The 27,445-nt window shown below is 35.3% G+C and overlaps 1 protein-coding gene across 9 annotated transcripts in view; it reads right to left on the bottom strand.

Moving 5' to 3' along the window:
* Positions 1 to 27,445, bottom strand: part of LOC111428465 (FAT atypical cadherin kugelei) — a 107,321-nt gene that overhangs the window by 3,174 nt on the left and 76,702 nt on the right. For 5 of the 9 annotated variants that reach the window (XR_002708069.2, XM_071199189.1, XM_023063984.2 and 2 more), the window contains 15 exons: positions 26,982 to 27,088; positions 19,157 to 19,361; positions 14,642 to 14,703; positions 13,695 to 13,850; positions 12,455 to 12,562; positions 11,929 to 12,081; positions 11,669 to 11,879; positions 9,115 to 11,279; positions 8,926 to 9,058; positions 8,396 to 8,620; positions 8,193 to 8,282; positions 5,779 to 7,554; positions 3,614 to 5,448; positions 888 to 3,528; positions 391 to 549 (listed from right to left, as the gene is read on the bottom strand). Coding sequence is in view for 8 of the 9 variants with exons in the window: in XM_071199189.1 (XP_071055290.1) it covers positions 391 to 549; positions 888 to 3,528; positions 3,614 to 5,448; positions 5,779 to 7,554; positions 8,193 to 8,282; positions 8,396 to 8,620; positions 8,926 to 9,058; positions 9,115 to 11,279; positions 11,669 to 11,879; positions 11,929 to 12,081; positions 12,455 to 12,562; positions 13,695 to 13,850; positions 14,642 to 14,703; positions 19,157 to 19,361; positions 26,982 to 27,088 (10,026 nt within the window). In the remaining variant the exon portion in view is untranslated. Of the gene's footprint in view, positions 1 to 390; positions 550 to 887; positions 3,529 to 3,613; positions 5,449 to 5,778; positions 7,555 to 7,909; positions 7,934 to 8,192; positions 8,283 to 8,395; positions 8,621 to 8,925; positions 9,059 to 9,114; positions 11,280 to 11,668; positions 11,880 to 11,928; positions 12,082 to 12,454; positions 12,563 to 13,694; positions 13,851 to 14,641; positions 14,704 to 19,156; positions 19,362 to 26,981; positions 27,089 to 27,445 lie in introns of all 9 variants that reach the window. The other 4 variants (XM_071199190.1, XM_071199191.1, XM_071199192.1 and 1 more) reach the window with 4 other exon arrangements.

Below are 27,445 nucleotides of genomic sequence, written 5' to 3'. Positions count from 1 at the left end.
TACGAGATGTATCCAGGACAACGATGTTAGGACACTATATATTTATAATAAAAATGATATATTCTCACACAGTTTTTGACTTTGCAACAACAAAATTAAATTATTTTCATATTATCAAAATTCGATTAAGTTTTCTTGTTTTTTTGTACATTGTTTCAATTATATTGGGGGAAAATGTATTATAATGAGTTTATTAGATGATTTTAAAAAATTCATGCCGTTTTAATCATTGTTAATAACTATTTAACACACCTTATCCAAGATAAAAAGTATTATTTTATTATTTATTGCTAAATAAAAAAGCTATTTATTAATTAACGAGTTAATAGAGCGATCATTATTAAAGATTTAAAAGATTGTTGCAATTCATCGCCATTAAAATTAACTTACCATTTTTAACTTTGGGTTTTTCAGCGTAACTTTGGGCCAAATGCATTTGTTCGGCCCACGCGGTTTTATCAGAGTCGCAATTACTGATGCCGGATTGTTGATTATTCAAGTTCAAATTCCTCACGTAGTTATTCAAAGGAGGATTCTCCAACTCATCACCTAAAAAAAATTAAAAGTTTGTAATTATATCAAAATAAAATCGTTTCAGAACCGGCTTCAGTTTTTAAAACAAACCAAATAAAAAAACTCAACCAAAGAAAATTTCATTCTCTATATCAAATCAAAAATAAAAAAGTACCTACAAAACCTTAATGTAAAAATTTAATATCTTCTTGGTTGGTTTACCTGTTCTTTTACTCGTTGGTTTTTCTGAAGCCAGCTCTGTATACGTAAGTCAGCGTGGAAAAAAAATTGGTTACACTCAAAAAAGATTAAATTTTTTTTAATTTTAAACTTTTTCTACACATATTCGGCGTCTATAAGTATTAGACTATTACCGGCTGATCCATAACTGCGAATCGACTCGAAATTGTTGAGTATCGGCCCAAAGTTGTAGTTGAAATTTTCATTTTGCGGGGTAGCTGCGTAAGATTGCGGCCTCGGTTGACGATTTCCTTCCAAATTACTCAATTTTCCACGTTTTAACTCGACCATTTCATGGGGACGATTTGAATTATACACTATTGGATCTTTTCGGGTTTCGTTGATGATCACATTTTGTCCTTGATGAGCGTGATTACGTTTCTTCATTTTTGATTTGCAGTACAAGCAAAGTGTTATTGTGATAACTAAGGTGAGAAAAAGCGTCGCTGCGATTACGATTAATTCGAAATAACCCAATGTGATGGGACCAAGTGTTAAAATTGCTAACGTTTCTGGGGTTCCACAAAAATGTCCGGTTGTGTTACCAGGGCAAAGACATCGAAATGATCCGATTTCGTTGATACAAGTTCCCCCGTTTTGACACGGGAGGGATTCGCATTCGTTGAGATCGAATTGGCAGTATTCTCCGGTGAAAGATCTACATTTACATAAAGCTCCTTCATCGCCTTCTTCGCAAACTCCACCGTGTTGGCAAGGATTTGGGGAACAATATTTTCCGTATTCGCATCTTTTTCCGGTTAATCTAAAACCACACTCACACGTGTAATCACCGTTTGACGCAATACATTTTCCACCGTAAAGACATGGTGATGAAGAACAAGGATCGGTGTCGTATTCGCAAAGAATTCCTTTGAATCGCGCATGACACGAGCATTCAAATCCAGTTTGGGTTTCTTTGCAAGTTCCCCCATTCATGCAAGGTTGAGAACCGCAAGCTCCAGCTGGGAGAAGAACGTTCGAATCGCAACTAAATTCAACATTTGCGAATCTTTTAAGCACAGCTATTGAGTTATCTCCTGATTTGTGCAAAGGAACTGAGATTCTTGCGATTCTAACATCATCCATACAACCTGTAAATCCGCGTTGGATATCTTCTAATCCTAAAATGGATGGATGTCGATGGACTTCGGCTCCTAAATACATCTCATCACTTTGTAAATTTAATATATCACTTATTCCGGGTGCTGACCCTTGAGCTGAATGAACCCCATCAACGATTAATCTTGCGTTATTATGGTCTCTCTCCAAGCGGATTTCATGCCATTTTCCATCAGAAACATAAGCGGTTGAAACTCTAACAACACCTTCGCCACTTCCCAACTCAAATCTGTACTGAATCACTCCATTTACAACTTCTAAAATGTTATAATCCACTTTTCCGGAAGCGTACATTAAATTTCCTGATGGTTGCATCGTTCTTATTCGTAAACTTAAACTTAATTGATCTTCAATGGCTTTCTTGTTGATGATTCTATATTGGGAATAAGATTTTCCTTTAAATGACATCGGATTTCTTGCAATGTAACAGGATTCATCGTGACATTTTGAAATGTCGATATCGCACGATGACCCGGCGAACCCTTCGGGACATTGACAAGAAAATCCTTTGCTGGAAGAATCGGGGATGCAAATTTTGTATGTTGGACAACCGGATCTTGCGCATTCATTAATAATAACATCGCAACGATCTCCACCGTAACCTTCATGGCATAAACATTCCATTCGATGACTATGTTTTGGAGAAACAAAACTGGTAACGTCTGTTGAGATAGGTTTAACATTGGTTGGTTCAACAACGTATTTATCCTCACATTTTCCGTATTGACAATAAGTTGGGGTGCATTTAATTCGAACGATTTCTTCAACAACTAATTTTGTACTCGATTCTAAATCTTCCAAGTTATCATTGATTGCTTTTCGAACTTCTTCGGCCGAATAAAACGTGTCAACGTCCGATTTTTTAACTGTAAACAAGACATCTAAATCTTTATTAATTTCTCGTTTAGCTCGTAAATGTTCGAAATCGTCCGATGGTTGAACGCTAATTACGATTACATCTTTTAATCGACAATTCATAGCGTTTCGAACAGCCCGAACGAAACCTTTTCGATGGCTTAAAATGAAAGCTTCCGGGCTGACCTCTCTAAATCGAATAACAACAGCCCCTTCAAGCATTTCTTCGCTAATTGTTTCAACGTAAACTCTTACGATTGCGTGGGAATAATATTTTCCATCGGTAACTGATACGTTTACGCGGTAATCTCCAACGTCTAAATGTGGTAAAGCTGTTAAAGTTCCGTCAACACGATCTATTTTAAATTGTTCCATCGTTGGATATAATAACCCAGTTGTTGGGGATAAAGAAAATGTTAAGGTATCATATTGATCTTGATCGGTTGCGAAAACTTTTCCGATTATTCCGCCGGGGTAATCATCCAAAAACGAATTAATATTGATTTCTAATGGGGTTATGGCAGGTGGATATTGAGATTCTTCAATAACTCGAACAACCACGAACGTGTCTGAATAGAGAGGGGGAGTTCCGTTATCAAAAACTCGTATTTGGAGGAGATAAGAATTTTTTATTTTATGATTAAACTTGCTGGCTGTTCGTAAAACTCCATCTTGTTCGAGACGGAAAATATTTCCTTCGTTCCCAGAGCGGAAATCGAAAGTGTACGGAGAGGTGTTTGGGGGGGAATCTGCGTCGGTTATTGTAAATTTAAGAATTGGATATCCGATTGGTTTGTCCTCCTGATGAAAAAAATTTAAATAATTATTGAGTTTATTCATTAATTAATTCCTCATGATTAATCATTTTCAATCAATTTTCACTTACCTGCACAACTGCTGTATAATTGCTTTGCGAAAACATGGGTGGATTATCATTCGCATCGGCAACGTCAATATTAACTAAAACTTGTCTTGATAAAACTGGGAGTCCATTATCTTTCGCTAACACTTCTAAAACATAACCAGAAACGATTTCTCTATCCAATTTATTTGCAACGGTGACCAATCCAGTGTTTTCATCGATAGCGAATTTTCCTTCTTGGTCCCCTCTTATAATCGAATAGCTAACCCTTCCGTTATCGCCACTATCTAAGTCGGTTGCTGTAACTTGCAGGACTTTATCTCCAATTGTGGCGTTTTCAATAATTTTTTCGTTATAAGATACTTGTGCGAAAACGGGTGCGTTATCATTACAATCTGTTACTGTTATATTAACGGTGGCTACGTTACTTAAAGGTGGGATTCCACCGTCGATTGCTTGAATGGTTAAAAAGTAATCTTTCGCTCTTTCGTAATCTAACATTTCTATAAGTGTTATAACTCCGGTTTTGTTATGAATTGAAAACTTTCTGTGTTCATTTCCACCCATGATGGAATAATAAACTTCTGCGTTTACCCCGGTATCTTTTGAGGTTGCTAACACTCTTACAATTTCTGTTCCAACCGCATTTATTTCCGGAACGGTTGCAAAGTAATATTTTGAAGCAAATTCTGGAGGGTTATCATTAATATCTTGCACGTTAACAATCAACGAAGCAACGCTGGAAAGTTGGGGAGTTCCTTGATCAACAGCTTGAATTGTTAAATTATACATTGCGCGTATTTCTCTATCTAAAGGTTTAGCTAAAGTGACAATGCCACTATCGGAAGCCATTTTAAAGTGATTATTAAATGAATCGATGAAGGAATACTTAATTTTCCGATTCATTCCAATATCCGCATCGGTTGCGTGTACTTTAGTAACTAAAGTTCCAACTTCAACATCTTCAGGTAATGCAACAGAGTAATAGGGGAGTGAAAATAATGGAGCGTTATCATTTAAATCAGAAACGATTAACTCGATTTGGGAGGAACACTCCCAATTGGTGTGTTCTTTATCTTGAACGTGAGCAATTAAATTGTATTTAGACATTTTTTCCCGGTCTAAATGGGTTATGGTTTTTAAATGACCAGAATCTTTATCCAAAGAGAAATTTTCGTATCCATCCCCAGTTAAGATGTATCTTAATTTTGAATTTTCTTGATCATCAGCATCTGTTGCCAAAACGCTTAGAACGAACGAACCCGGATGGATACCTTCAGAAAGAACTTGGCGATATCGGTATTTTAAGCAATAAGGCGGGTTATCGTTAGCGTCTAAAATATTGATGAAAATTTTCGTTTTATCCGTAAATAAACCATCCGTAACAACAATTTCTAATTCATAACTAGGAACGGTTTCTCGATCTAATTGTTTCACAACGTACAACTCCCCAGTTTGTCTTATTTTAAAATGAGAACTTGGATCACCGGAAATGATATAAAAATCAATTGGGGTTACTAAGTCAATGTCGGCATCCGTTGTTTCTAATTTTAAAATAACCGTCCCTGGTAAAGCGTCTTCTTGGACGGCACCTTCGTAATTTTTTCTTTTGAATAAAGTCGGGCTATCATTGTAATCTTTCAATTTTATAATAACCGTCGTTCGAGCGGTGTGTTTATTATCCGTTGCCATAATCGAAAATTTATATTCCGGTTTCGTTTCTTTATCTAACGGAACTAAGGTCGTTATCCAACCTGTAAATGCATCCACCGAAAATACATTTATTGCGTCACCAGCATCGGAACCAAAAGTATATCTTATTTCACCATTACTTCCTTGATCTTCATCGTGAGCAGTTACTAAATTAAAAGTAAAAGAATTACGAATTAATTTCTGTAAATTAATGTTGGTGTTTTTGTAATGTTTAGAAAATATTGTAAAAAAGACAAGTAGCAGAAATATTGTTATTTTATAGTTTATCCGTTTATGGTGGTATGTCTCTGCAGAATTTGTATGGTTTTATATTGAGAGACGTGCGGCTAAACCCGAATGTTTTTGGTTCTAAATCTGGTGTTAGTTCTAGTTTTAATTGTTATTCAGCGTTATATTGAACGAAAACTAGAATTAATATATTGCGAGTTATATGAAATTCCCGATATAAACTTGGATATATTAAAAAAGTTTCTTACCTTTCAAAATTGATGTCCCCTCTTCAGTATTTTCAGCTAAATTAATCACATAAGGACTACTTTCAAAATGCGGAGCGTTATCGTTTTCATCTAAAACTTGAAGTGTAATTTCTACTAAAGCTGTAAGTGGTGGACTTGAATCGGTTTCTGCTAAAATGCCGATGACGTGAGAAACTTGCGATTCGAAATTTAAAGGTCTTGCTAAGCTGAGATGACCTTGGGAATCAACGGCGAAAGTTGGGCTATCTTCCGATCCGGATAAAATTTTATAACTGACGGTAACATTCGAGATCATTTTTAAACTGGTGATGATCGTTCCGGTTGGTGAGTTTTCCGATAAGAAAAATTTGTCGTCTTTTCGTTCAAAAATTGGGGGGTGTTCGTTTGGTCCCATTATCATGACGCTTACGGGAACGTCGGAATGTTTTGGTGTTGGGCCTCCGTCGGTTGCTCGTACGAAAAATTGAAAAAGTTGTCCTTCGTAGGAAGTTGCATCTTTAATTAGATAAATTCGTCCGGTTTTTGAGTCGATATCAAATAGTTCATTGGCGTCCGATGATGGTTCTTTGTAAATATCGTAATGAAGTTGAGCGGAGATCCCTTCATCGGGATCTGTGGCGTGTATCTTTAAGAAGAATTGTCCTTGGGTGTAATTTGAGAAAATGCATCCTTTGTATTCGCGTAAATTAAATTTAGGGGCGTTATCATTTTTATCGGAAACTTTAACGCGAACTGTTAAATATCCAGAACGATCCCCACCATCTGTAGCCATAACGGGGATTTCGTATAATTTCCGTTTTTCCCGATCTAATTTAGTTCGAGTTACAATTTTCCCTGAATTTTTATCGATCGAAAACACCTCTAATAACAAATCAGATTGTATTGAGTAAGTTAAAGTGGCGTATTTCCCAAAATCTTTATCACTAGCTTTCACAATAGCAACTAATTCACCGGGTTCTTTATTTTCTGACACCTCAACGTCCATGATTACATCGGGGAAAATTGGGGGGTGCAAATTCGCGGGTAATAACTCAACTTTTAATCGAGCGAAATTGGTGTAAACTCCATCAGAAACCGAAACATTTAAAAGCAAACTTTTTTGATCTCCAAAATTTGCTAAATTCGTTAAAGAAATGATCCCCGTATTCGAGTCGATCGAGAAAGTTTGTTGCTCATTTCCCGCAACCATCGAATATTTCAATCTCGTTTGATCAACTAAATCTGGATCACTCCCAGAAACAATCGTAACAAATTGATCTCGTTTCGCGTAAACCGATAGCCCGCAATAATACGAGGGTTGTTCAAACTTGGGTGGATTATCATTCATGTCCAAAACCGTCAACCAAACATGAGCTGTACTTGACAAACTCGGATTTCCTTGATCCGCAGCAACAACTACGAAATGATGAGATGAAGATTTCTCATGATCCAAACTTTGTTTCAAATAAATCGTTCCATCATGTTCATCAATGTGGAAATAAAGTGTTGCATTATTTCCTTCTTCTTGCTTAATCGAATAAATAATTTTTTGATTCATCCCGGTGTCGTTATCTTTCGCTGTAACTACAAGAACCGAAGTTCCGAAAGGAGCCGCTTCTGATATTGATATGTTATAACTTTCCTCTTGGAATTCCGGGGGGCAATCATTTACATCTTGCAAAACTATCGATACGGGAACTTCCGCGTAAACTCCTGAAACTGAATCCGTTGCTCTTACAACGAGCTCGTATTGTTGTTGTTGCTCGTAGTCTAATTCGTCGACAACAGAAATAACACCTAGAAGAAGTAATTTATTGTTTGAAAAAGATTTTTTAATAAGAATATTTATAAATTATAGTTTTAGAAATGATTATCTATTTCAGAATCATTTCTGAAAACTTTAAACTGAAAGAAACTTAATTTTTGCATGCATAAATTTAATTACACCAATATTGTTTAAGAAAAAGTGCTAATATAAATTTAATTTATTATTTTAATCATGCATATGTGAGTTAGTAAGAATGAATTTTGTAAACACACAATATTTTAGAAAGAAAAGTGCGAAGAAATTTGAGAAAATTATGAATTAAAGAATTTCCAATTAAAGAGATGAAAGACACCGAATTAAACAATAATTAATAATTATACTCACAGGGACCATTGTTACTATCAGGGGCTGTGGAAGGAAATCACGTTTTAGTTTTTTTAATAAATTAATTTCTTTAAACAAAAAATAATAATAAATAACAATTAGGTAACTAATAGTTTTTAGTGAGTATACTTTTTGTTTAGTAACAATTAAAAATATTAATTAAAGAAAACTACCAACACCTTTAAAACATTAAATCATTTCCATCAAAAAAAAGAAAAGAAACTGTTTTGATTAATTTTTAATCACACTAATAAAAATAAATATTAATTATCCAACCCTGTACCTGAAGAGGAATTTGTACCGCCACAATTGAAAAATGCCCTAAGAAATTCTTTTAGCGTGCGGTTCAGATTAGGTTTTGCAAAATCGTCTCCTGTCGTACAAAGAAAGACAACGATTCTTATAAAAATGGGAGACGCAAAAGTAAATAAAGTAAATAAAAAAGTAAAAGCCTAAATTTTAAAGTAAAATCAAAGATCAACTTACCCGTATTAAAATCGAGCGCGAACTCTTCCATTTCGTTTCCTTTCACAATACTGTAAATCAGTTTCCGACCTAAAGGTGACTCTGCCTGCACGGAAAGCCCTAACGGAGAGTGAAGTTCGACGTTTTCCGGAACGATTTCCGAATAAAATTGTTTTTTGAAAACGGGCATCGAACGATCGATCACCTTTACGTACACTTTTACGTCGGTTCTGCATGGATTTATACCTATAAAATAAATATTTATGATGTAGAAAACAGTTTAATGAAACAAAATGAAGCATTATGATCAATTAATAACGTAAATTTAGGAGAAACGATTCGACTTTATTTATGAAGATAAAGAAATTTAAATTAAAGCTTGTCTAAAATATTGGCACAATCAAGCAATTTTCAAATATTGGTAACTTCGTTCCTTATTAATATGGAAAGATTAGTTTAGAATTAAATGAAAGATCAATCTTCATATAATATTTGTACTGAATTTCAATTCTTTAATATTTGTGGTACAAGAGATTTTGTTTAAAACTTACCTTTATCATATGCAGCAATTTCTAATTCATATTCTCGATTATGCCCTTCTAAACTCTGTTTTATTTCAATAGCACCAGTTTCCCTTTGCACTTTAAATAATTCTCCGTGTCCTCGAATAAGTTCATATCTCACCTTAAAAAAAATTAATAACATACTTGAACACTTTAATTAAAAAAAATATTTTTTACCTCTCCATTTTCATTGCTATCCATATCGATAGCGTGTACTTTAGCAATAACACTTCCTTTTTCATCGTCGACGGAAACGACCGCATAATAAGGTAAATTAACAAACATTGGACAATTATCGTTAACATCTAAAACGGTTACGTTAACGATAACGTGAGCGACTCTTGGTTTTTCTCTTTCTGGCATATGGCTTCGGGCTTCGACGATTAATTCGTAATTGTCTTTATTTTCTCGATCGAAACGAATTCCCGTCGTGCTAATAACCCCGGATGTTAATCCGATTTTGAACATATTCGTCGGATTTAAAATGCGGAATTCTAAATGTTCGTTTAAGGCGCTACCCAAAACGTTAACGACGCAAACGTTATTAATTTTTGTTGAATTCTCGAATATCGATCCTTCGTAGATTTGTTTTTGGAATGTTAAACCGGAATTTTCCGATTGTTCGACTCGGACATAAACTTTGGAAACGCTCGAAAATTTTCCATCGGATACTCTAACTTGAAGTTTATAAGATTGCTTCATATTTTCCGGGTCTAAAACGGTTACAAGTCCCGTCGCCGAGTTAATATCGAAAGTTTTATGTTTGTTGCCGTCGATTATATCGTATTTTAACGAGCCATCAGTGTCTTTATCGGTGGCGTTAAGTTTAATAACTGCAACGTTTTTATAAGTTGGAAGAAGTAAAGTTACGTTGTAAATGCTGTGATCGAAAATTGGGGGACAATCATTTACGTCCGTTACGATTATGTCAACTCTTGCGGTGGTTTCCGATGATAATTTTGGGTTACCCAAATCTGAAACTGTCACGTGAAAAGTGAATCGGTCGAAAGTTTCGTGGTCTAATAATCTAATTGTTCTTATAGCTCCGGTGTTTGAATCGATTTGGAAATATCTTCTTGGTAAAATTTCGACGATATCGAAATGAAGTAATCCGTTAATTTCGGAATCTGCGTCGTTTGCTTTTATCACTAAGGGATCACTTGTGTTTGTGAGGATTAATGAATGAACGGGTGCCGATTCTGATATGCTTCCTGAATAAGTTTCTTGTTCGAATTGAGGAACGTTATCGTTTCGATCTAAAATATGAATAATTGCATTTCCCGTCGCGCTCGCACTCGCCATATTAATCGCCTTAATCGTTAGGTTATAAAACTTAACACTTTCGTAATCTAACATTTTTTGGGTGATAATAACCCCGGTACTTGGACTAATCATGAACGCGTCGTCAACGTTTCCGGTTATAATTTCAAATTGAAGGGATGATGTGCTTCTGACTTTCATTAAGGCGACGAAACTTCCTAGTGGTTGGTCTTCGTAAATTTCGGCTGCAACTTCTTTATCGACGAATTTCGGTGGGGCGTTATCGGACATTGTTAACATGATGTGAGCGGGAATTGTCGTTGATAAGGAAGGTTGACCATGATCGGTTGCTCGAATGTATAAGGTGTATTCAGTTGCAACTGAAATATCTAATTCTCGCGCAACTTGGATTATCCCCATATCCGGGTCGATACTAAAAACATTTCCAACATTTCCCGATGATATTGAATAAGTCACTCTTGCGTTTTCGCCTTTATCATGATCAACAGCGTACGCTCTAAGAACCGCGCTTCCAACTGAAGCCGATTCAAACACTTTTCCTTCTAAAATCTTTTCAGAAAATTGTGGGGTATAATCATTTTGGTCATGAACTATGATTAGCACCCTCGCGTAATTTCGTTTCGATGGTGTACCACTATCTCTGACCATAACAGTTAAAAGGTGTTCTGATAAACTCTCCCTATCTAAAGCTCTCGATAAAGTAACCGATCCGGTAATGGAATCAATTTTAAAAGTTTGTAAAGAGATCATGTTTCGTGCAGCGTGTAAGCTGAAAACTAGTTTTCCTTCGTTATCTGCGTCGGTGGCTTCAAGTTGCAAGATTTCCGTTTCGACCGGAACCGATTCGGATATTTCAACTTTATAAACGGGTTCTGTAAATTCCGGTCTATGGTCGTTTTGATCCAAAACCGTGACATTTAATTGAGTATAAACCGTATTTACCGCGTCTGTTACACTTATATTTAAGATATATTCCTTTTGGGTTTCGTAATCGAGTTGTTTTGCTAATAAAATGTTTCCGCTTTGACGACCAACGTAAAATTCATTTCTTTCATCACCATCTAAAACAAATTAATTTAATTCATGTTGGTTTTTCGCTCAAAAATTTGATATTAAAGTTAACCGTTTCGCGTCAATGGTTTCGAGTAATAGAATACAGTCAATATTCCGTTATAACGTTGAATAAACTCGTTGTTGTGTACAATATTGTATTTTCGATGAGTACGGGACAATATGTTGGTGAAGGATATTTAATTTCGAAAAGGGCCAAATTGAATTTATTGAAAATAAAATGTGGAATTTTTACGCCGAAATATGGCTTTAATAAAAAAAGTATTTGTGGGTATACAACATGTGTTGGGTAATATTTTATTTATTTTTTTGTTTTATAGGTTGCAAATAACATTTTTTTATTTATTTATTTTATATTATATTTTTAAATTTTACTCACCGATGATATCATACCACAAAGAATCCCCATCCGGATCCGTAGCTTGCAACAAAGTAACCAAAAATCCCGGAATATCATTTTCAGTTATTTCCATCTTAACGGGTTGAATAATTGAAGGCGGAGCGGAAGTACTCGGAGGAGTTGCAATAACAGACACAGAAAGTCTACAAACGACACTCTTCGGAGTTTCACCATTATCGGTGGCTTTAATCTAAAAGAATCTCATTATTTCCCAAAAATTTAATCAAATAAGCAAATACATTAATATCATATTCTTGCCCAACTTCAAATCCTTTATGCGCGTAAACAATCCCAGTTGAATTATCAATCTTAAATTTATTCCTCCCTTTACCAGATTTGATACTATAAGAAATTTCAGCGTTTCGTCCTTCATCCTTGTCGAAAGCCAAGGCCTAAACAAATCACAACAAAATAATAAAAAAAAATAAATAGAATCAACTTTTTAATTTGATTTTGTTCGTGCAATGTTGTTAGCCAAAATAACATCCACAGTGCACATGAAACAGAAACAAGACATGCAACACGGAAAATTGTTACTGACGGAAGCCGGAATAAACGAAGTGAGGGGCGATGACAGGTTAGGACATGCTCCGGCGATCGTCCGAAAAGGGTGAAATAAAAAATATGTAGGGAGACGATGATTGATGAGACTGATGTCTGTGTGGCCGATGCGGTCCGGTCCTAGACGATCGATGGCCGTTCGTTAAAAAAAAACAATCATGCAAAAGTAGCTTTGATGACGAAGTCGAAATGGTGACTTCTTACCCTGAAGACGAAGTCGAGGCCTACAACGTCACCGGAACTTGACGTTTCCCAATATTCATCTTCTGCTGCATCAGCACCGTCGAAATCGTCGGTTACTGGAGCATCATTCTATTTTTAGCCAGAAAAAAATTCAGTGAGATTCTTTTTCTCGATTTCCGAATAAGTTATGTTACCGATAAAATCAATATAGTTAATTAAGACTAGAAATTAAAAAAAAAATAATTTAGAAGAAACTGATCAAAAGCCACGCAGAAGGAAGAAATTCGAACTGATTATATTAAATTGATTAAACTGAAAGGAAGGAGAAAAATGAAACGCTAAAAACTACCGGAAACAGAAGAAGAAGGCCAATAAATCTTAAAAAAGGGATTAAAGAGATTAGGATGAGATGAGGGAGAGTGGTAAAAGAAGAAGGAGACTGAACAGAAAGGAGTGAGTCTGTAAAGGTAAGATAGAACTTGGCAGAATAGAGGAAACAACTTAATGGACACTGAAAATAGATAAGAACAATAGACCAGAAGGAAGGAGACTGAAACGGCAAGGAAAGGAGATGGCAGAAAAGTGAAAAACTGAAAAAGTTATTTCCATGATGTTATGGGTGCAGCTGTCCTGTATTTTTTTAGATACTTCACCAACTGGTGACAAGAAAACTTTACGTTTTTAATATAATATATAATTATATTAATTATAATTAATGAAATACGTTAAACACACTTTTATTATTTATTCTAGTTTTGACTGATTTGTGATTTTATCGATAACAATAACTCCAAATATAATATATCACGATTCAAATTTTGTGATTGTTCGTGTATAAATTCGATGCTTTTATAATAACCACACGGGTTGTTAATTTATAATAACCTCCGCGTATCGAATAAAATAACGTTATTTCATCGTTTTATTTGTTTTTAATGTGTATAAATTGTAGCGCATTACATATAAATTGGAATTAATAAATATAGGAATTTTGTGCGTAGCAATAAGCTTGGAAAATAATCGTATTATATTGGTATTGTTTTTTGAAAATTTTTAAATATTCTGTTTTGATTTCTATTGTACATCAATCTGCAATTTCAATTCTGATTATTATCGTATGAGTCGTTTGATCAATAAGTGGAGGACGTGTGACCTGGTTTTCGAAGATATATTTTATTTTTTTGAGAAAATAAGGTGACAAAATTTCCTCGGGGATTCATCCGGATTGGGTTAGATTGCTTCGGCTGGGGTTTTGATTTACCTGAAATATGGCCTGGTTGAAATCCGCGCTGGCGGGAATCTGCACCTTGTAGAAGTTGTCGTCGAATTCTGGCGAGTTATCGTTAGTGTCCTCCACGGTAACCACAACTCTCGTAGTCGACGATAACGGAGGACTCCCTTTATCCGATATCTGGACCTATATTACAGAAAAGGGGTCAGCATTAATCGACAATTTAACTTCAAAGGAATTCTACTTTACTCATTATGTGTAATAATGAAACAACTGAGAGATTAATTTAGGGAAGGGCACAAAAGGAACCTTAAATCAAGCATCGCATAATAATGGAGGAGAATATTTTACTTTATTATAATCTCAAATTAATATTTAAAAGAGCTTTAGGTTTTAAAGGGAAAACGTGGTGCTTAAAAATAGTTTAGTAACGAGCATTGGAATAATTAAAAGTGGACCACAAAAAATAGGGTTGTGTAAACGTCACTCGAAATCACGATCACCGAATAATTTATCACATGGAATAATATATAAATGGCACGGCCTCGAAATTAAACATACCATTTCCAGTAAAAATCCGAAAATTTTTTACAAAAAAAAACACAAAACGCTGACCTCGTCCTCTTTCCCATTAATTATTTTATAAACTTGCTCGGATTTGGGTGCAGGACAGATTTAAATATTTAATGGCTGTGACAAACGCAACAAAAAAGGTTAAAAATAAAACTTTAACCTGAAGATTTCTTTTTAATTTTGTATTCTAGTTTCCTAGTTTAAACGAGGTTTATTGACTTAATTTCATGGCACAAAATCTGGTGCCTTCTTAGCATAATTACTGGCATCGTGGAGCGTCGTGAAGCTCCTCTATGAGAACGATTACAAGCACCTGCCACGGTGCTGGAAGGTCGTAATAAGTGGGAAATTTTGATGTGGTACATCCGGGGTATTTTCAACTGTAAATTGGGTTGGTTACTTACCTCGAGGATGTATTCGTTTTGACTCTCTCTATCAAGTCGACGTGGTGTCGTAGATATTAAACCTGAAACGAGATTAAGTTTTCAACTTTACTTAACTTTTACTTACATTTATATTTGAATCATTAGTTTTAATTAAGAATTTAGGGTTAAGGTTAATACAAAGTATTAAAAAGTCGCCGTTTAGCTGTGCTCCTCATAAGACGCCTGAAGACGGACGGCTAAACCCGAAACTTTCTGGTTATAGGTATAGTGTTTGTCAGGTTACCTAATTATTAAACTAATTATAATCTTAACTGTGTATTTATTAAAGAAAATATCTTAATTTCTAAATCACTCAATATGAGTGAATAATATCATTGTTAGTGTTGTAAAGTTCTAAACTAGGGAGAAGAGAGATTCGAGTAGAGAAGTGGGATAATGTCCTCTTCAACCGGCGCCACGTCTACTTCATTGTACATCAGGACAACGAACTATCGATTCACGAGTCATTCAAAATTCAAGAGGATGAATTATTGCTGAAATCGGTACAGAACCAAAATGATGTGCGCCATAAGCAATCTCAACAATATCTAGCACAACTTGCAATATCGCAAAAATAATTCTTGACTATCTAACGGAAGCTTTACAAAACATCAGAGATCATAAAGCTGCTTTTATTTATACATTACACCGACTACGTGAAAACGAGAACATCGTAGAGGAAGGAAATGGTGTAATAATCTATACGTCAGGTACCAAAAAGATTCCGAGTTCGTTCGTTTTTCGTTTCTCTACCTCTTATTTTATTTTTAATACCGGATCCTTTCTCCGCGTACAAGCGAACGGTTTCCTTAAGGAGCGAAAGCATCCTTTTCGGCTTTCCGGTACATTTATCCCAGTGTGAAGGATCCGAGCGTCTTCTTCCTCAACGGCTTGTCTTTACTGGGAAAGCTGTCCAATTGTCGACGTCGGGGCGTCATTAGAACTGAACGCGTCTCGACATCGAGCGCGAACAATATTCAGGATTCTCGAGAAATTGAACAGAAAGCGTCGATAGCATCACGATGGTGCACCATTTCGCTTTTGTGGTTGCACTAACGTGTACGATTCCAGACAAATCGTTAAACCTACAATTCAATAACTTTCCATTTTTATATTAATTATATTAACATCAATGTTGTTATTTTTAAAAGATTAACAACAACATGACGTCAGCTAAGTGGTTTGTCCACGTAAGGGTCTTGACATGTGCTTGATCGTTAAATTGCGTGTGAAACGCTAATCCTGCAGAAGTTGAAGTTTGTACATGGACTACATGAGTTGAAACTTGTCGAAACTAGTCGAGTGAGGTTTCCTGGAGAACGCTTCGAGTGGAAGAGACGAGATTTTTTTTAAATTAATCTTTTAAGATTTTTCGAACGGAAAAACGTTTGCCTTTTTCCCAAAACAATTCCAGGTCCAGTTTGTTTTCCACGACGTCCTTTAGCATGAAAATACACCGCTCTAGTTTCATATTTCAAAGGGATTTATAGCCCCAGCTCGCAACCCGCAGGCTGTTACTGTCGTCCCCGAAGTACACGCGTGCCAACAGATGTCGGTGAATGTAAAAGTCACATACACGTGTATTTTGCGGGCGCAATAACAATAATAATAAATGCCCGTCCGCAATACTACTCGCGATTCCCTGTTTTATTCTTCATTTATTCCACACCCTCAGCTGTAAATCTACACGCAAATTTTTACAACTGGGAATAATTAAGATTTAATATGCAATAAAAAGAAAATGAGAAACCCCCATAGGGGTGTCAGCTTAACGACACCGCAGAATTGCGGGGTGACACGAAAGCCACTCCCCAAAAAAGTGAATGAAAAAAAATTGGGAGGAGGATATCAAAAAATAAAGAAAAAGAAGTGGAGCTTGCTGAAAAAAAGGCCAGGGAAAAGTGGAAAAACAGCAAATGGTGCAGACTGTTTGTCGGCGTCAAAAGTAGGGTGAAGTACTGCCAGGTTGGCAGCCCTTAAAACTGCAAACGAAGTTAAGCCCGAGTCGGGCCGCGTTTTATTGCATCACGAACTTCCTGCTGCCGTCTTATCAAATAAATTTTGTCGATTGTTGAGATGCCACCTTTTTCCGAAAGTTTCCTTTCTGTTTTTTTTCTTTGATAGAGATTGTTTTATCTAAAACATATTTATGCTAACATTCAAATAATAACTAAATTTAAACAAATTAAGATAACGATTATATGTATAAAAGTGTTCGATACTTTGTGTATTACATTACACTACAATACATACATTACATATCGAGTAGGCGGACCAACCAACCGTGCACCTCAAAGATCTATTGTGCATCGATAGATAACATTATCAAATTTCACCGTGCAGTCCAATGCTCTTAATGAACCTTAATGTCTTGCTCGGTGAAAAATCATTCAGATCCTTTGGGGAGATAAACTGCGACCCAAAGATCGAGAATCTGATAGGATTAACAGCAGGGCAGTGGCATAAAACATGCTCAAACGTCTCCCCGTTCTCCGTACATAGTCGGGATTCAACATTCTCCGCTAGGTCCAACAAATGGAGGTGTGCCCGGTAAAGACATCCATTAGAACTTTAATGCTGCTACGAGCAAGTACAAAAATATTCCCTGGTTTAACAGTGGCGATGTTAATAAACAACTTAGCGTGTCTAATTCCAGGAAAACTGATCTACAGTTTAGCAAAGTCTCTCTTTAGCCCACAGGCTAATCCTATGTTTGGCCATCATAAATGATATATCAACTACTGGTTCTGTCCCCACAAACGCTTTAGCGCTGTCCTCTCGTGCTAGCTGATCTGCCGCTTCATTACCAGCAATCCCAGAATGACCTGGGACCCTGATCAGAGAAACTCTGTTATCACAACTCAGTATATTTAAAGTTCTTTTGCAGCTTGACTGTCTGAGAAAAATCGTATTGTCATGTTCTTCACCATTCTCTCTCAAGAAGGATTCTAGCACCAATGTCAATAGCAAATACTTCCGCCTGGACTGGGAATACAGTACAGTATAGGCTTGTTTAATCCGAAATGTCTTTCAGTGTACTCCTGTCCCGACCCCTTCCGGCATTTTTGATCCATCTGTGAACATGCAAATATCTGCCTGAATCAGAGAATTTTGGTTTTCGGTCCTGGACTGCCGTTCAGGCAAATCTGTAAATGGTGGTTCTAGCCACTTTCTCCATATGCAAATGGAAATGAGATAGGCCAAGCAGAACATCCACTGCTAGAGTTCGCGTTCTGCTTATTGCACAAGATTTATTTTAGTCAATACATAAAATAATTCACTCAATTTTTTATTTGAATATAAAAAGAAATTAATTGAAGAATTCTTTTCCGACTGTAAACATAGAAAAAAAAAACTGTTCCGTGTCAGTTGGATTAAAAAACACTTTTATCTATTCCATTTCATTCAGATAAAACATTCAGTTAAAACTATTTCGCTTTGAACCAATCAATTTCATGACAGTAATTGTATCAGCTTTTAGTTAAATCTAATAAAAAATAATGAATTGTGTTTCGAATTTATTTTGGATTTAAGTTTAAAATTTCTTGTTGTTGTTTAGATGGGTATCGTGTGTTCAATACACGAGTATTTGGCGCGTGCTTTTCTAAGCTAGGACATAATAGAAATCCATTAAATTTTCGGTCTGGAGTCGGTGCACAAACAGTTTCGGGCGCAACGCCATTATCGAACATGATTGATGCCTCAGAAACTGTACCGACAAAGGGAATGTTATATCCCAGTTACTCGTTAGACGTGAGATTGGATTACGTGTGTTCACGTATATAGACGGTAATTGATAAATTCAGAGAACACAAAAATAAAAAAATAAAACGGAAATTTAACGGCTATATGACTCTGCTTTTGGGCTGTGTAAATAAAACAAAATGTTCGTCAAAGGCTCGGTCGATCGGTAAATTATCATATCCGGTCGTAGCTAGAGGCACCGCCAACGATGGAAAACGATAAAATATGATTTTTTTCCTCGACCAGCATAAATTCCCTCCCCCACAATGCGGCTGTCCTTTTTAATCGGAAAATCATGAACAGAGGCTTCCGGGCACCAGCTCTAAATTTATAGGCGACCAACCCCTTTGGTTTTATTATAAACCACAAAAAAACATTTCGCTTGTAATTTCATTTATTAAAACACCCCTGGCTTTATCGGCACTATGTAAACGTATCTTTGTGAGCGCGTATTGTTTTTTTTGCACAAAACGAACCGATAAAATTAATTGTCGTATCCGGTCGACCCGTTATTGTGAGAGAATTGAATTTGCCAAAAATCGCGGTGATGTTCCAATTTGTTATTCGATTACGATGTTTGTCGAATGGAAGAGGATAAAAGGCTAAAAGAACACTATATCCTATATTAATGAAGATTGACTTATCCATCGAACATTGAACAATCTAACTTTTCAATTATAATGTCAATTAATACTTGACGTAATAAATTGTGATTGAAATAAATATTGTTTAAATTAATTTAATTCAAACCTGTTGATGTGTTAATTTGAAAGAATCCTCCAACATTTCCAGTAATGATCTTGTATTCGATTTCGGTATCATTGACATCGTTATCGGTAGCCTCAACTTGGATAACAGGACGTCCCGGAGGACTTTCCTCGGGAACGGTCGCATAATACACCGCTTCCTTGCTCAATGGAATGTTGTCGTTTTCGTTTTCCACAGCAATATAAATCTGAAAATTAAAGAAAATAAAGATGAAATGAAATTAATTTCTTTGCGTAAGCTAATTTGAGTTTGTTTCCGGATATCGCAATCAAAGCATCGATTCAACGTCGAGACACAAACGGTTGTAACGACGTCGTTCTTTCAGATTTTCCCGGAAGATTTTTCTGGGTAGGGCCCTTAACAGAATTAGGTGAGGAAATTACAGTCTTTGTCAAAACGGGAGATTGACTTTTAAGGCGTTATTACTCGAGGTCTCGAGATTGCCCCGGTCTGCGAGCTCGTGGATTAAAGGTCAATCTGTCTCCGAATTTCCGAGTTTAATTCCGGGTGAAATGGGATTTCTCGGGTCGAAATACCGATTTTTACCTTTACTTATATATCACGAAACGTTCACTTATTTCACGTCGAATTCAGGATCTTATGCAATTTTAAGCTATCGCATAATCGTAAATATCGCATTAGCAGCAAAAATGCTTGGATACGATCATTTATTTTACATTATTCAAGCGGCGCGCATAAAATTACAGTTTTCGATCCGCATATTCTCGATGTAACATAAGGGGAAACGCCATTCGCATGAAATTCATATCCCACGAAGCTAATCCTGTGATTTCCGTACGTTACGTATTCAAACATTTGCTGATAGTCACGTCGCTTAGACACCTTATAAATTTTCCATTTTTTTATATATTTTACGTATTTTTTATTAAACCTTAGGATATATTTTTCGCTTCATATAAAAATTTAAATGAATATTTATGAGAGGCAATGGAATAAAAATTCGATATTTATTTATGTATGCTGATTTATGTGTTATTTATGATACTGAAAAAGTTATATTCCATTTGAATATTAAATTGAAACGACAAGTAAAAAAGTTAAATTGATTTCCGTGCTATCTTTATAATGATGAGGAATTGTTTTTATATATAACATTAAAAAAATGTTCTAAGTGTCTTAGTTATAGGTTTTAGTGGAATGACAGTGAAAAAATGTTGTTGGGAAATAGCCACCTTTAGTAATCAAGTATTTAATCGATTAGAACCATTTTGACATACACCAACAAGCTTACATCATTTAGAAAACTATAATTGTATATACTTTGTTTAAAACTTGATCATATACTGCATTTCTTCGATCATCTATCTACGTAGTAAACTTGTTGAAGTTGATTAGCTGTGTTAACTGCGCCTATACAGCCTGATTCAGAGTAAGCGCCTTATTTTTTTTTAGCCACACTATGGGTATTACTTTCAAAATATTTGGCAGTAATATGTTTTGGGTCATTCTCTACACGATGGTGATGCCACATTTTCAATTGGAAGAATTATTTCAAAATGGCGACTGTCAACTTTTTTTTTTAATGGAATGCCAAAAATTTTTTTTATTATTGAGGTCCTAAAAACATTCTTTATACGATAGTATTTTGTTTTTCTTAAAAATTCATTTCTTTCCTCATCAAAAAGCACACATTTTAATCTAGTAGCGCATGAATGTTTTACACTCGATGTTATTTTTGTCCAAATATCAAGTAGCGCTAGACACAAAAGAAACAATTAAACTTTATTTTGTAATAAACATCTACTTATTTATTTATTTTGACAAAAATAACATCGAGTGTAAAACATTCATGCGCTACTATACTCTGTTTTTAAACCAGGAGGAGTAAACGCGAAAGTCAGATTTACACTAGGAAAAATCACCAGAAAATATCACTAGATATTTTGGCGGTAAATTTAAATTAATAATTGTTATTATTTATTTATTTACTTATTATTGTATTTATTTTCGTTTGTTATCGTCAACATTAAACATACAAATTAACATTGAAGTTATGAGTGTATTTATTTCAAAATATAATAAAGAAGGGTTTAAGAACACAAAATTTACAATAATGACACGAAACTGTCGAATTGTCAATAACCTAACCTTCAAATTCAAAATCAAAATTCAAAATTGCCTGTGTGTGAACCTTCCTCGCATTCAACCAATCACGTGCAAGGTCAATCTGGTGACAAATTTAAAATACTCCTCCTGGTTTAAAAACAGAGTATAATTGCCAAAGAAAACTTCAAGGTATAATTAATGTTTGTAAACAAAACTAACCTTACCTAACATTCCTTCACGCTATAATTGACTTTACAAAAGAAAACTTCACGCTATAATTGCCATTACTAATTGCCAAAGAAAACTTCATGGTATAATTAATGTTTGTAAACAAAACTAACCTTACCTCACATTCCTTCACGCTATAATTGACATTACAAAAGAAAACTTCACGCTATAATTTCCATTACTAATTGCCAAAGAAAACTTCATGGTATAATTAATGTTTGTAAACAAAACTAACCTTACCTCACATTCCTTCACGCTATAATTTGACATTACAAAAGAAAACTTCACGCTATAATTGCCATTACTAATTGCCAAAGAAAACTTCATGGTATAATTAATGTTTGTAAACAAAACTAACCTTACCTCACATTCCTTCACGCTATAATTGACATTGCAAAACAAAACTTCACGCTATAATTGCCATTACAAATTGCCAAAGAATACTTCATGGTATAATTAATGTTTGTAAACAAAACTAACCTTACCTAACATTCAGCGTCTGAAGACACAGGGCTAAACCCGAAACTTAAAAATATACAACTTAGCGCTGAATAACAATTAAAACTAGAACTAACACTTGCACTAGAACTATACTCTGTTTTTAAACCAGGAGGAGTAAACGCGAAAGTCAGATTTACAGTGGAAAAAATTACCAGAAAATATCACTAGATATTTTGGCGGTAAATTTAAATTAATAATTATTATTTATTTATTTACTTATTATTGTATTTATTTTCGTTTGTTATCGTCAACACTATACATACAAATTAACATTGAAGTTATGAGTATATTTATTTCAAAATATAATAAAAAAGGGTTTAAGAATACAAAATATACAATAATGACACGAAACTGTCGAATTATCAATTACCTAACCGTCAAATTCAAAATCAAAATTCAAAATTGCCTGTGTGTGAACCTTCCTCGCATTCAACCAATCACGTGCAAGGTCAATCTGGTGACAAATTTAAAATACTCCTCCTGGTTTAAAAACAGAGTATAGATTAAAATATTAGGTTCCTTTTGGATGGGGAAAGAAATGAATTTTTAAGAAAAACAAAATACTGTCGTAAAAAGAATGCTTTTAAGATATCAATAATAAAAAAAAAATTTTGGCATTCCATTTAAAAAAAAAAGTTGACAGTCGCCATTTTGAAATAATTCGTCCAATTGAAAATATGATATCACCATCGTGTAGAGAGTGTCCTAAAACATATTTCTGCCAAATATTTTGAAAGTAGTACCCATAGTGTGGCTAAAAAAAAATAAGGCGCTTACTCTGAATCAGGCTGTATATTAATTATAATCTTGGATAATTTCCTGCCAGTCAATTTAAGTATGGAAATTTGACAAGAAGTATCTGCCACATCAATTGTAATACAAACAAAATTAAAAAGCAAAAAGATAGGCAATAGTAATGTATAGCAATAACGAAGATTGATTGTGGACAATCAAGTTAATGCAGATTTCGATTAATACAAAATTATGAGTGGTTCATAAAGGTCATAAAAGAAAGCAATTCGTTAGACATAAGATTGACATGAAGAATCATATCAACATCAAAATAAATAGAACATTAAGGAAAGTTAGTAGAAATATATAGCAAAAAATCCTGTCAAATCAAAATGCTTTTTAAGAATACCTCCGTTCCTAGCAAACCCGATTTTTATAGACTCTTTCTATTCAGATACATAATTTATTCCACTTTTAACATAACCCTTCGAGCCCCAATGGTGCGGTTTGTACATACACAAGCATAAAATATTAAATTACCAGAACATTCTACGTTTAGCTGCGGGCGATTTTTCTTTCATAACCCAACGGTCTTTATCCCGTGTTGCCCGCGAGCGAGGAATGAAATTATCAATTTCCTGTTTTGTTACGTTTCCTGTTTCATACAAAATGCACTCGACGTATATGGCGATGGAATAGGGAATTATCCACGATTCCAGGAAACGTTTTACTAGTAGCTGACCCAGATATGACTTTCAAGATTATATAGGAACTTTAGGTTGGGAATAGTGTAAAGACGTGTAATTATTTGTATAGGAAATCAATATAAAACCGGCGCCTCCGCCAAAAAAGTACTTAGTTCGGCCAATTCTCTTCGGTTAGGGTCAATAAAGCACGAAACCTTTTCACGTGAGGTGGTCACGCAACACCTACTGATATATTTATAACCGAAAATCCGTAATACGTTATCCGAATGTTCAATTAATGAACATAAAAATAAGAGAGGTGGCGAAGCACAAAAGCTGGCCGATTTCAATGGCCGTTTTCGAAAAGAAGCCAATACAACACCATGAAGGCACAAAAAGTATAGGGAAAAGGTAATTAAATTTGGGATAATTGCGGGTGCAAAGGTTCCGTGACGGCAAAAAGGGTAGTTTAATTACAGACTGTCGAGCGGCAACTGGCGGAAGCGGTTCTACGGGCATTGTTTCGAAAACGAATTTGCCGGTACGCTTGTTTCCTTTCGGATTACCTGCCGGGGTCGAAAAAAGGTGCGCGATTAGCCAATTAAACCGGCTTCGAAAGGCACTTAATTCACTGCCAACTTATGTAATTAAAAGTAACTGAGACCGAGTTTCTCGAACGCCCGGTATATTGGAGGGATTACGCGGATTTATGCGGCGCGGCTCCGCCCGGCCGCGTCTGGTTTATTACGCGCATTATAAACTTTCCGGTATAGTACACAGTAAAAAGTTTTTCAGTTTGGGATATCTATCTACTTCTCGTGATCGGTACTTACGACTTCCTCCTAATCGACCGCTTAGTTACAAACTAGTTTCGCGCTCCGCAAACTGAAATTGCATTCAACTGAATTTTAGTTTCCTTCGAAGAACAAACTTGACGACACTTATAAAGAGTTTATTGCTAATAATATTCTTTAAAACCGTTTTTATAACATTTTAAAATTTTTACGACCAAATCTTAAACCCTAAATTAATCTCACAATTTGTTTACAATTTGTAAATTTGTTTTTATTCATGGAAGGCCAAAAACATTACAATGTTATGGTATCAAGCAAACATAAAATTAAGAGAGGCAGAAACTGAAAGCTGAAGACAAAGTATTCTCAAAATATTCAGAAACTACTCGTTTTGCACAAATAACTTATGTAGGTTCGAGCGTCGTTGATGAATTAAAGAGTATTTACTTAAATAGTATTTCTTCGATGTGTCAAATACATTGGTTAGCTTCATATCGAGATGAGTGCATTTTATTGGTAATAAAAGTTGGGATGATCCAAAATCATAAACAGCAGAAGACGAATCTTTACGGTTTCTGGTCAAATCGGGACATTGAACGCAATAAAGTTCGATCGCCGAAAACATGTAATCATCTATTGGGAGAGGGTTTCGCATTATTTCGTTGAAAAGTTTTAATCAATTCTCGAAGCCATTCAGGCGCGGATCCTTTGGTAACTTTTCGATATAATTAAGAACCGATTTTTCGTCGTCGTCGCGTCGTCGGCTTTTTTTTTTTTTGGAAAGGGATAAAATGAGAGAGAGTTATTAAACGTAACGGATTATAAGGACAAGTAAGAGTCTGGAGTCGTTTTCGCCATTTTTTCTCAGACTTTGTCGCCAGCAGCTCTCGCTTTTTTTTAGGGCACCTCTTAGAGAACCCGATTAATTTTTAATCAGGTTTCGATAAAACTTTTCCCGCAGGGCACAAAGAGGCAACGTAACGAGGATGACAGCGCGAAGGGTGGGTTCGTGTTAATTGAAGAACTTGCGATAGTTAAAAATTTAAATAATTCAGGATGCTTTAAAACGATTACTCCGTGAGAAAAAAAGAGTATTGAATTTTTTATGATGAAATAGGTAAATAAAGCCAACATCCGTGAGAAACCGGAAATAAGCATTTGCGGTGTGTAATTGAAAACATTTCCTCGGTCGCGAGTGCAATTTCCACCATCCGCGTTTTATTTCGAGCACTTTTTGGTTACAACCCGCGGATGTTTTTCATAAACGGAAGCAATCGCAGCTATACAGACGTCTCGCGGGTAAAGTTGGAATTAATTTCAACTTCTCCGACTTCAAACGGTCTCGCTGCATTGAAATTTTTAATAAAATTGTTAGCCCCTTGCTGAATAAATATACAACAAAGCAATGATTATTGTTGGTTTCTTAGTTATTTTCAAGAAAAAACCTAATTTATTCGTTAACAAAGTTGGCTGCTTTAAATATTTATTCTGTTGGAAAATAGAGAGCTCCACGAAACTTTAAATCGAGAGTTTCAATATACCGTGAATAAATTGGGGGTTCGCGCATAAATTGTTCGTTTTGAAGGAAGGCGTTTTGCTGCTGGGAGGCAGGATCGTGCGATTTATGGGGCATTTCATATATCAGCACCGTTCAATTTCGAACGATTACTCCCGAAAATGGCGGCCTCGGAGGCGACGATTGTTCATTGTCCGTACGTATCAACTCCGCGGCCTGGGCGTCATTTATTAGGGCGGCATCCGACGTGTTACGATAACACATTACACTCGAAACAATGCTCGGACCGAGACGAAGAACGAATCCGGTCATCCGACCAACGGTCATCTTAAATCATGCGATCTCTTTCCGGAATACACATGTTCTAATATATGGAGAAGATTTTGTAAACCAATTTAGTAATTTTAGGTTGGGATGAATTCCTAGTTGAAAAACATTTTGTATTCATCGGTAATTAAGTTGGTATTAAGGAGAGATGGGTGAAATCGTTTTTCAATTATAATTTTTGGATTAACAAAAAACAACGATGTATTTACCAATAGGCTGAAAAGGCTATAGTCTAGAGCGGCATAATTTAACGCATTGAAAATTCGATGGAAATCGTAAAAAAAGAAAAAGATTGGGCAGTAAGTTAAAATATCACTTGCCGCGACGATTTGGCGTCATACTTTGCAACAATTTGATAAAGAAATTAACTACTGAAGGGAAATATTACGAAGAGTAGTTTCAGTTGTGAAAAAATTAACCAATCGTGGTCTTCCGTTACGAGGTTGTGACGAGATAATAGACTTAGCAATTTTTTAATGGCAATGGAATTGGTAGCAGAGTTTGATCCATTCTTGGCAGAGCATATTTGAATATATAAGAATCCTGTCTCTGGTCGAACAATCTACATGAACTTAACAATTTATGAGGAATTTGTGGCATTACTCCCTAAAGAAACTAGAAGAATTATAGTCGATGAAGTTAAAGCATCAAAATATTGTTCAATAATTGTTGATTAAATTGATGTAATAAGGTACGTGCAAGAGAATGGTAATCCTATGGGACGATTTTTATTTTTCCTGTCAAATACAGGTCACAAAGCAGAAGAATTGACACACTTTCAGAGTTAGATATACTTATATCCAATTGTCATATGGTAATGCCAGAGAATTTATACAGATGTCCAAGCTCGAATAAAAAAAATTAATCCACAAGCAAAATTTATACTATGTGCAGCTCATTATATTTATTGATATTTTAAAATCGTTTATCAATTTTTATTCAATTTTACCACTTACCTCAACGCTGCTAAACAAAGGAACCACACCGTGATCTTGAGCAAAAACTGTTATCCAATAATGAGATTTCGTTTCAACATCCAACACAGTAGCCGTCTTTATGGTACCTAAAAAGAAATTAAATTTTAATTATTTCGTTTTAAACCATATTTTAATTTTTAGTGATTAAATCACTACGTAAAGTAATTGGTGCTTGCTTCTGTTTAGCTTTTGAATAATAAAAAAAAAACGAAGTTTTCCAGCAAAGAATTCTCTTTACGGTGTAAAACTCTATCCCACGGGAACATCCTCTACCTTTTTTTTCCTTTTACTATTTTCAAGTCAAGTCGAAACAAAACTTTCCGATAGCGGTAACAAGTCGGAGCCGTCCCTGGAAGTTATCGCGGTTTTATCCTGGGATTGTCCCAATTTATTCTTGCCATGTGTATCCCGAAAGGTCGAAAAGTTACTATAGGTTCTCTAAG

This window comes from Onthophagus taurus, chromosome 10 (assembly GCF_036711975.1).
Source record: "Onthophagus taurus isolate NC chromosome 10, IU_Otau_3.0, whole genome shotgun sequence".
Taxonomy (NCBI): Eukaryota; Metazoa; Arthropoda; class Insecta; order Coleoptera; family Scarabaeidae; genus Onthophagus; species Onthophagus taurus.
Note: the sequence above shows the minus strand (reverse complement) of the source record. Positions and strands in the feature narration are given on the sequence as shown.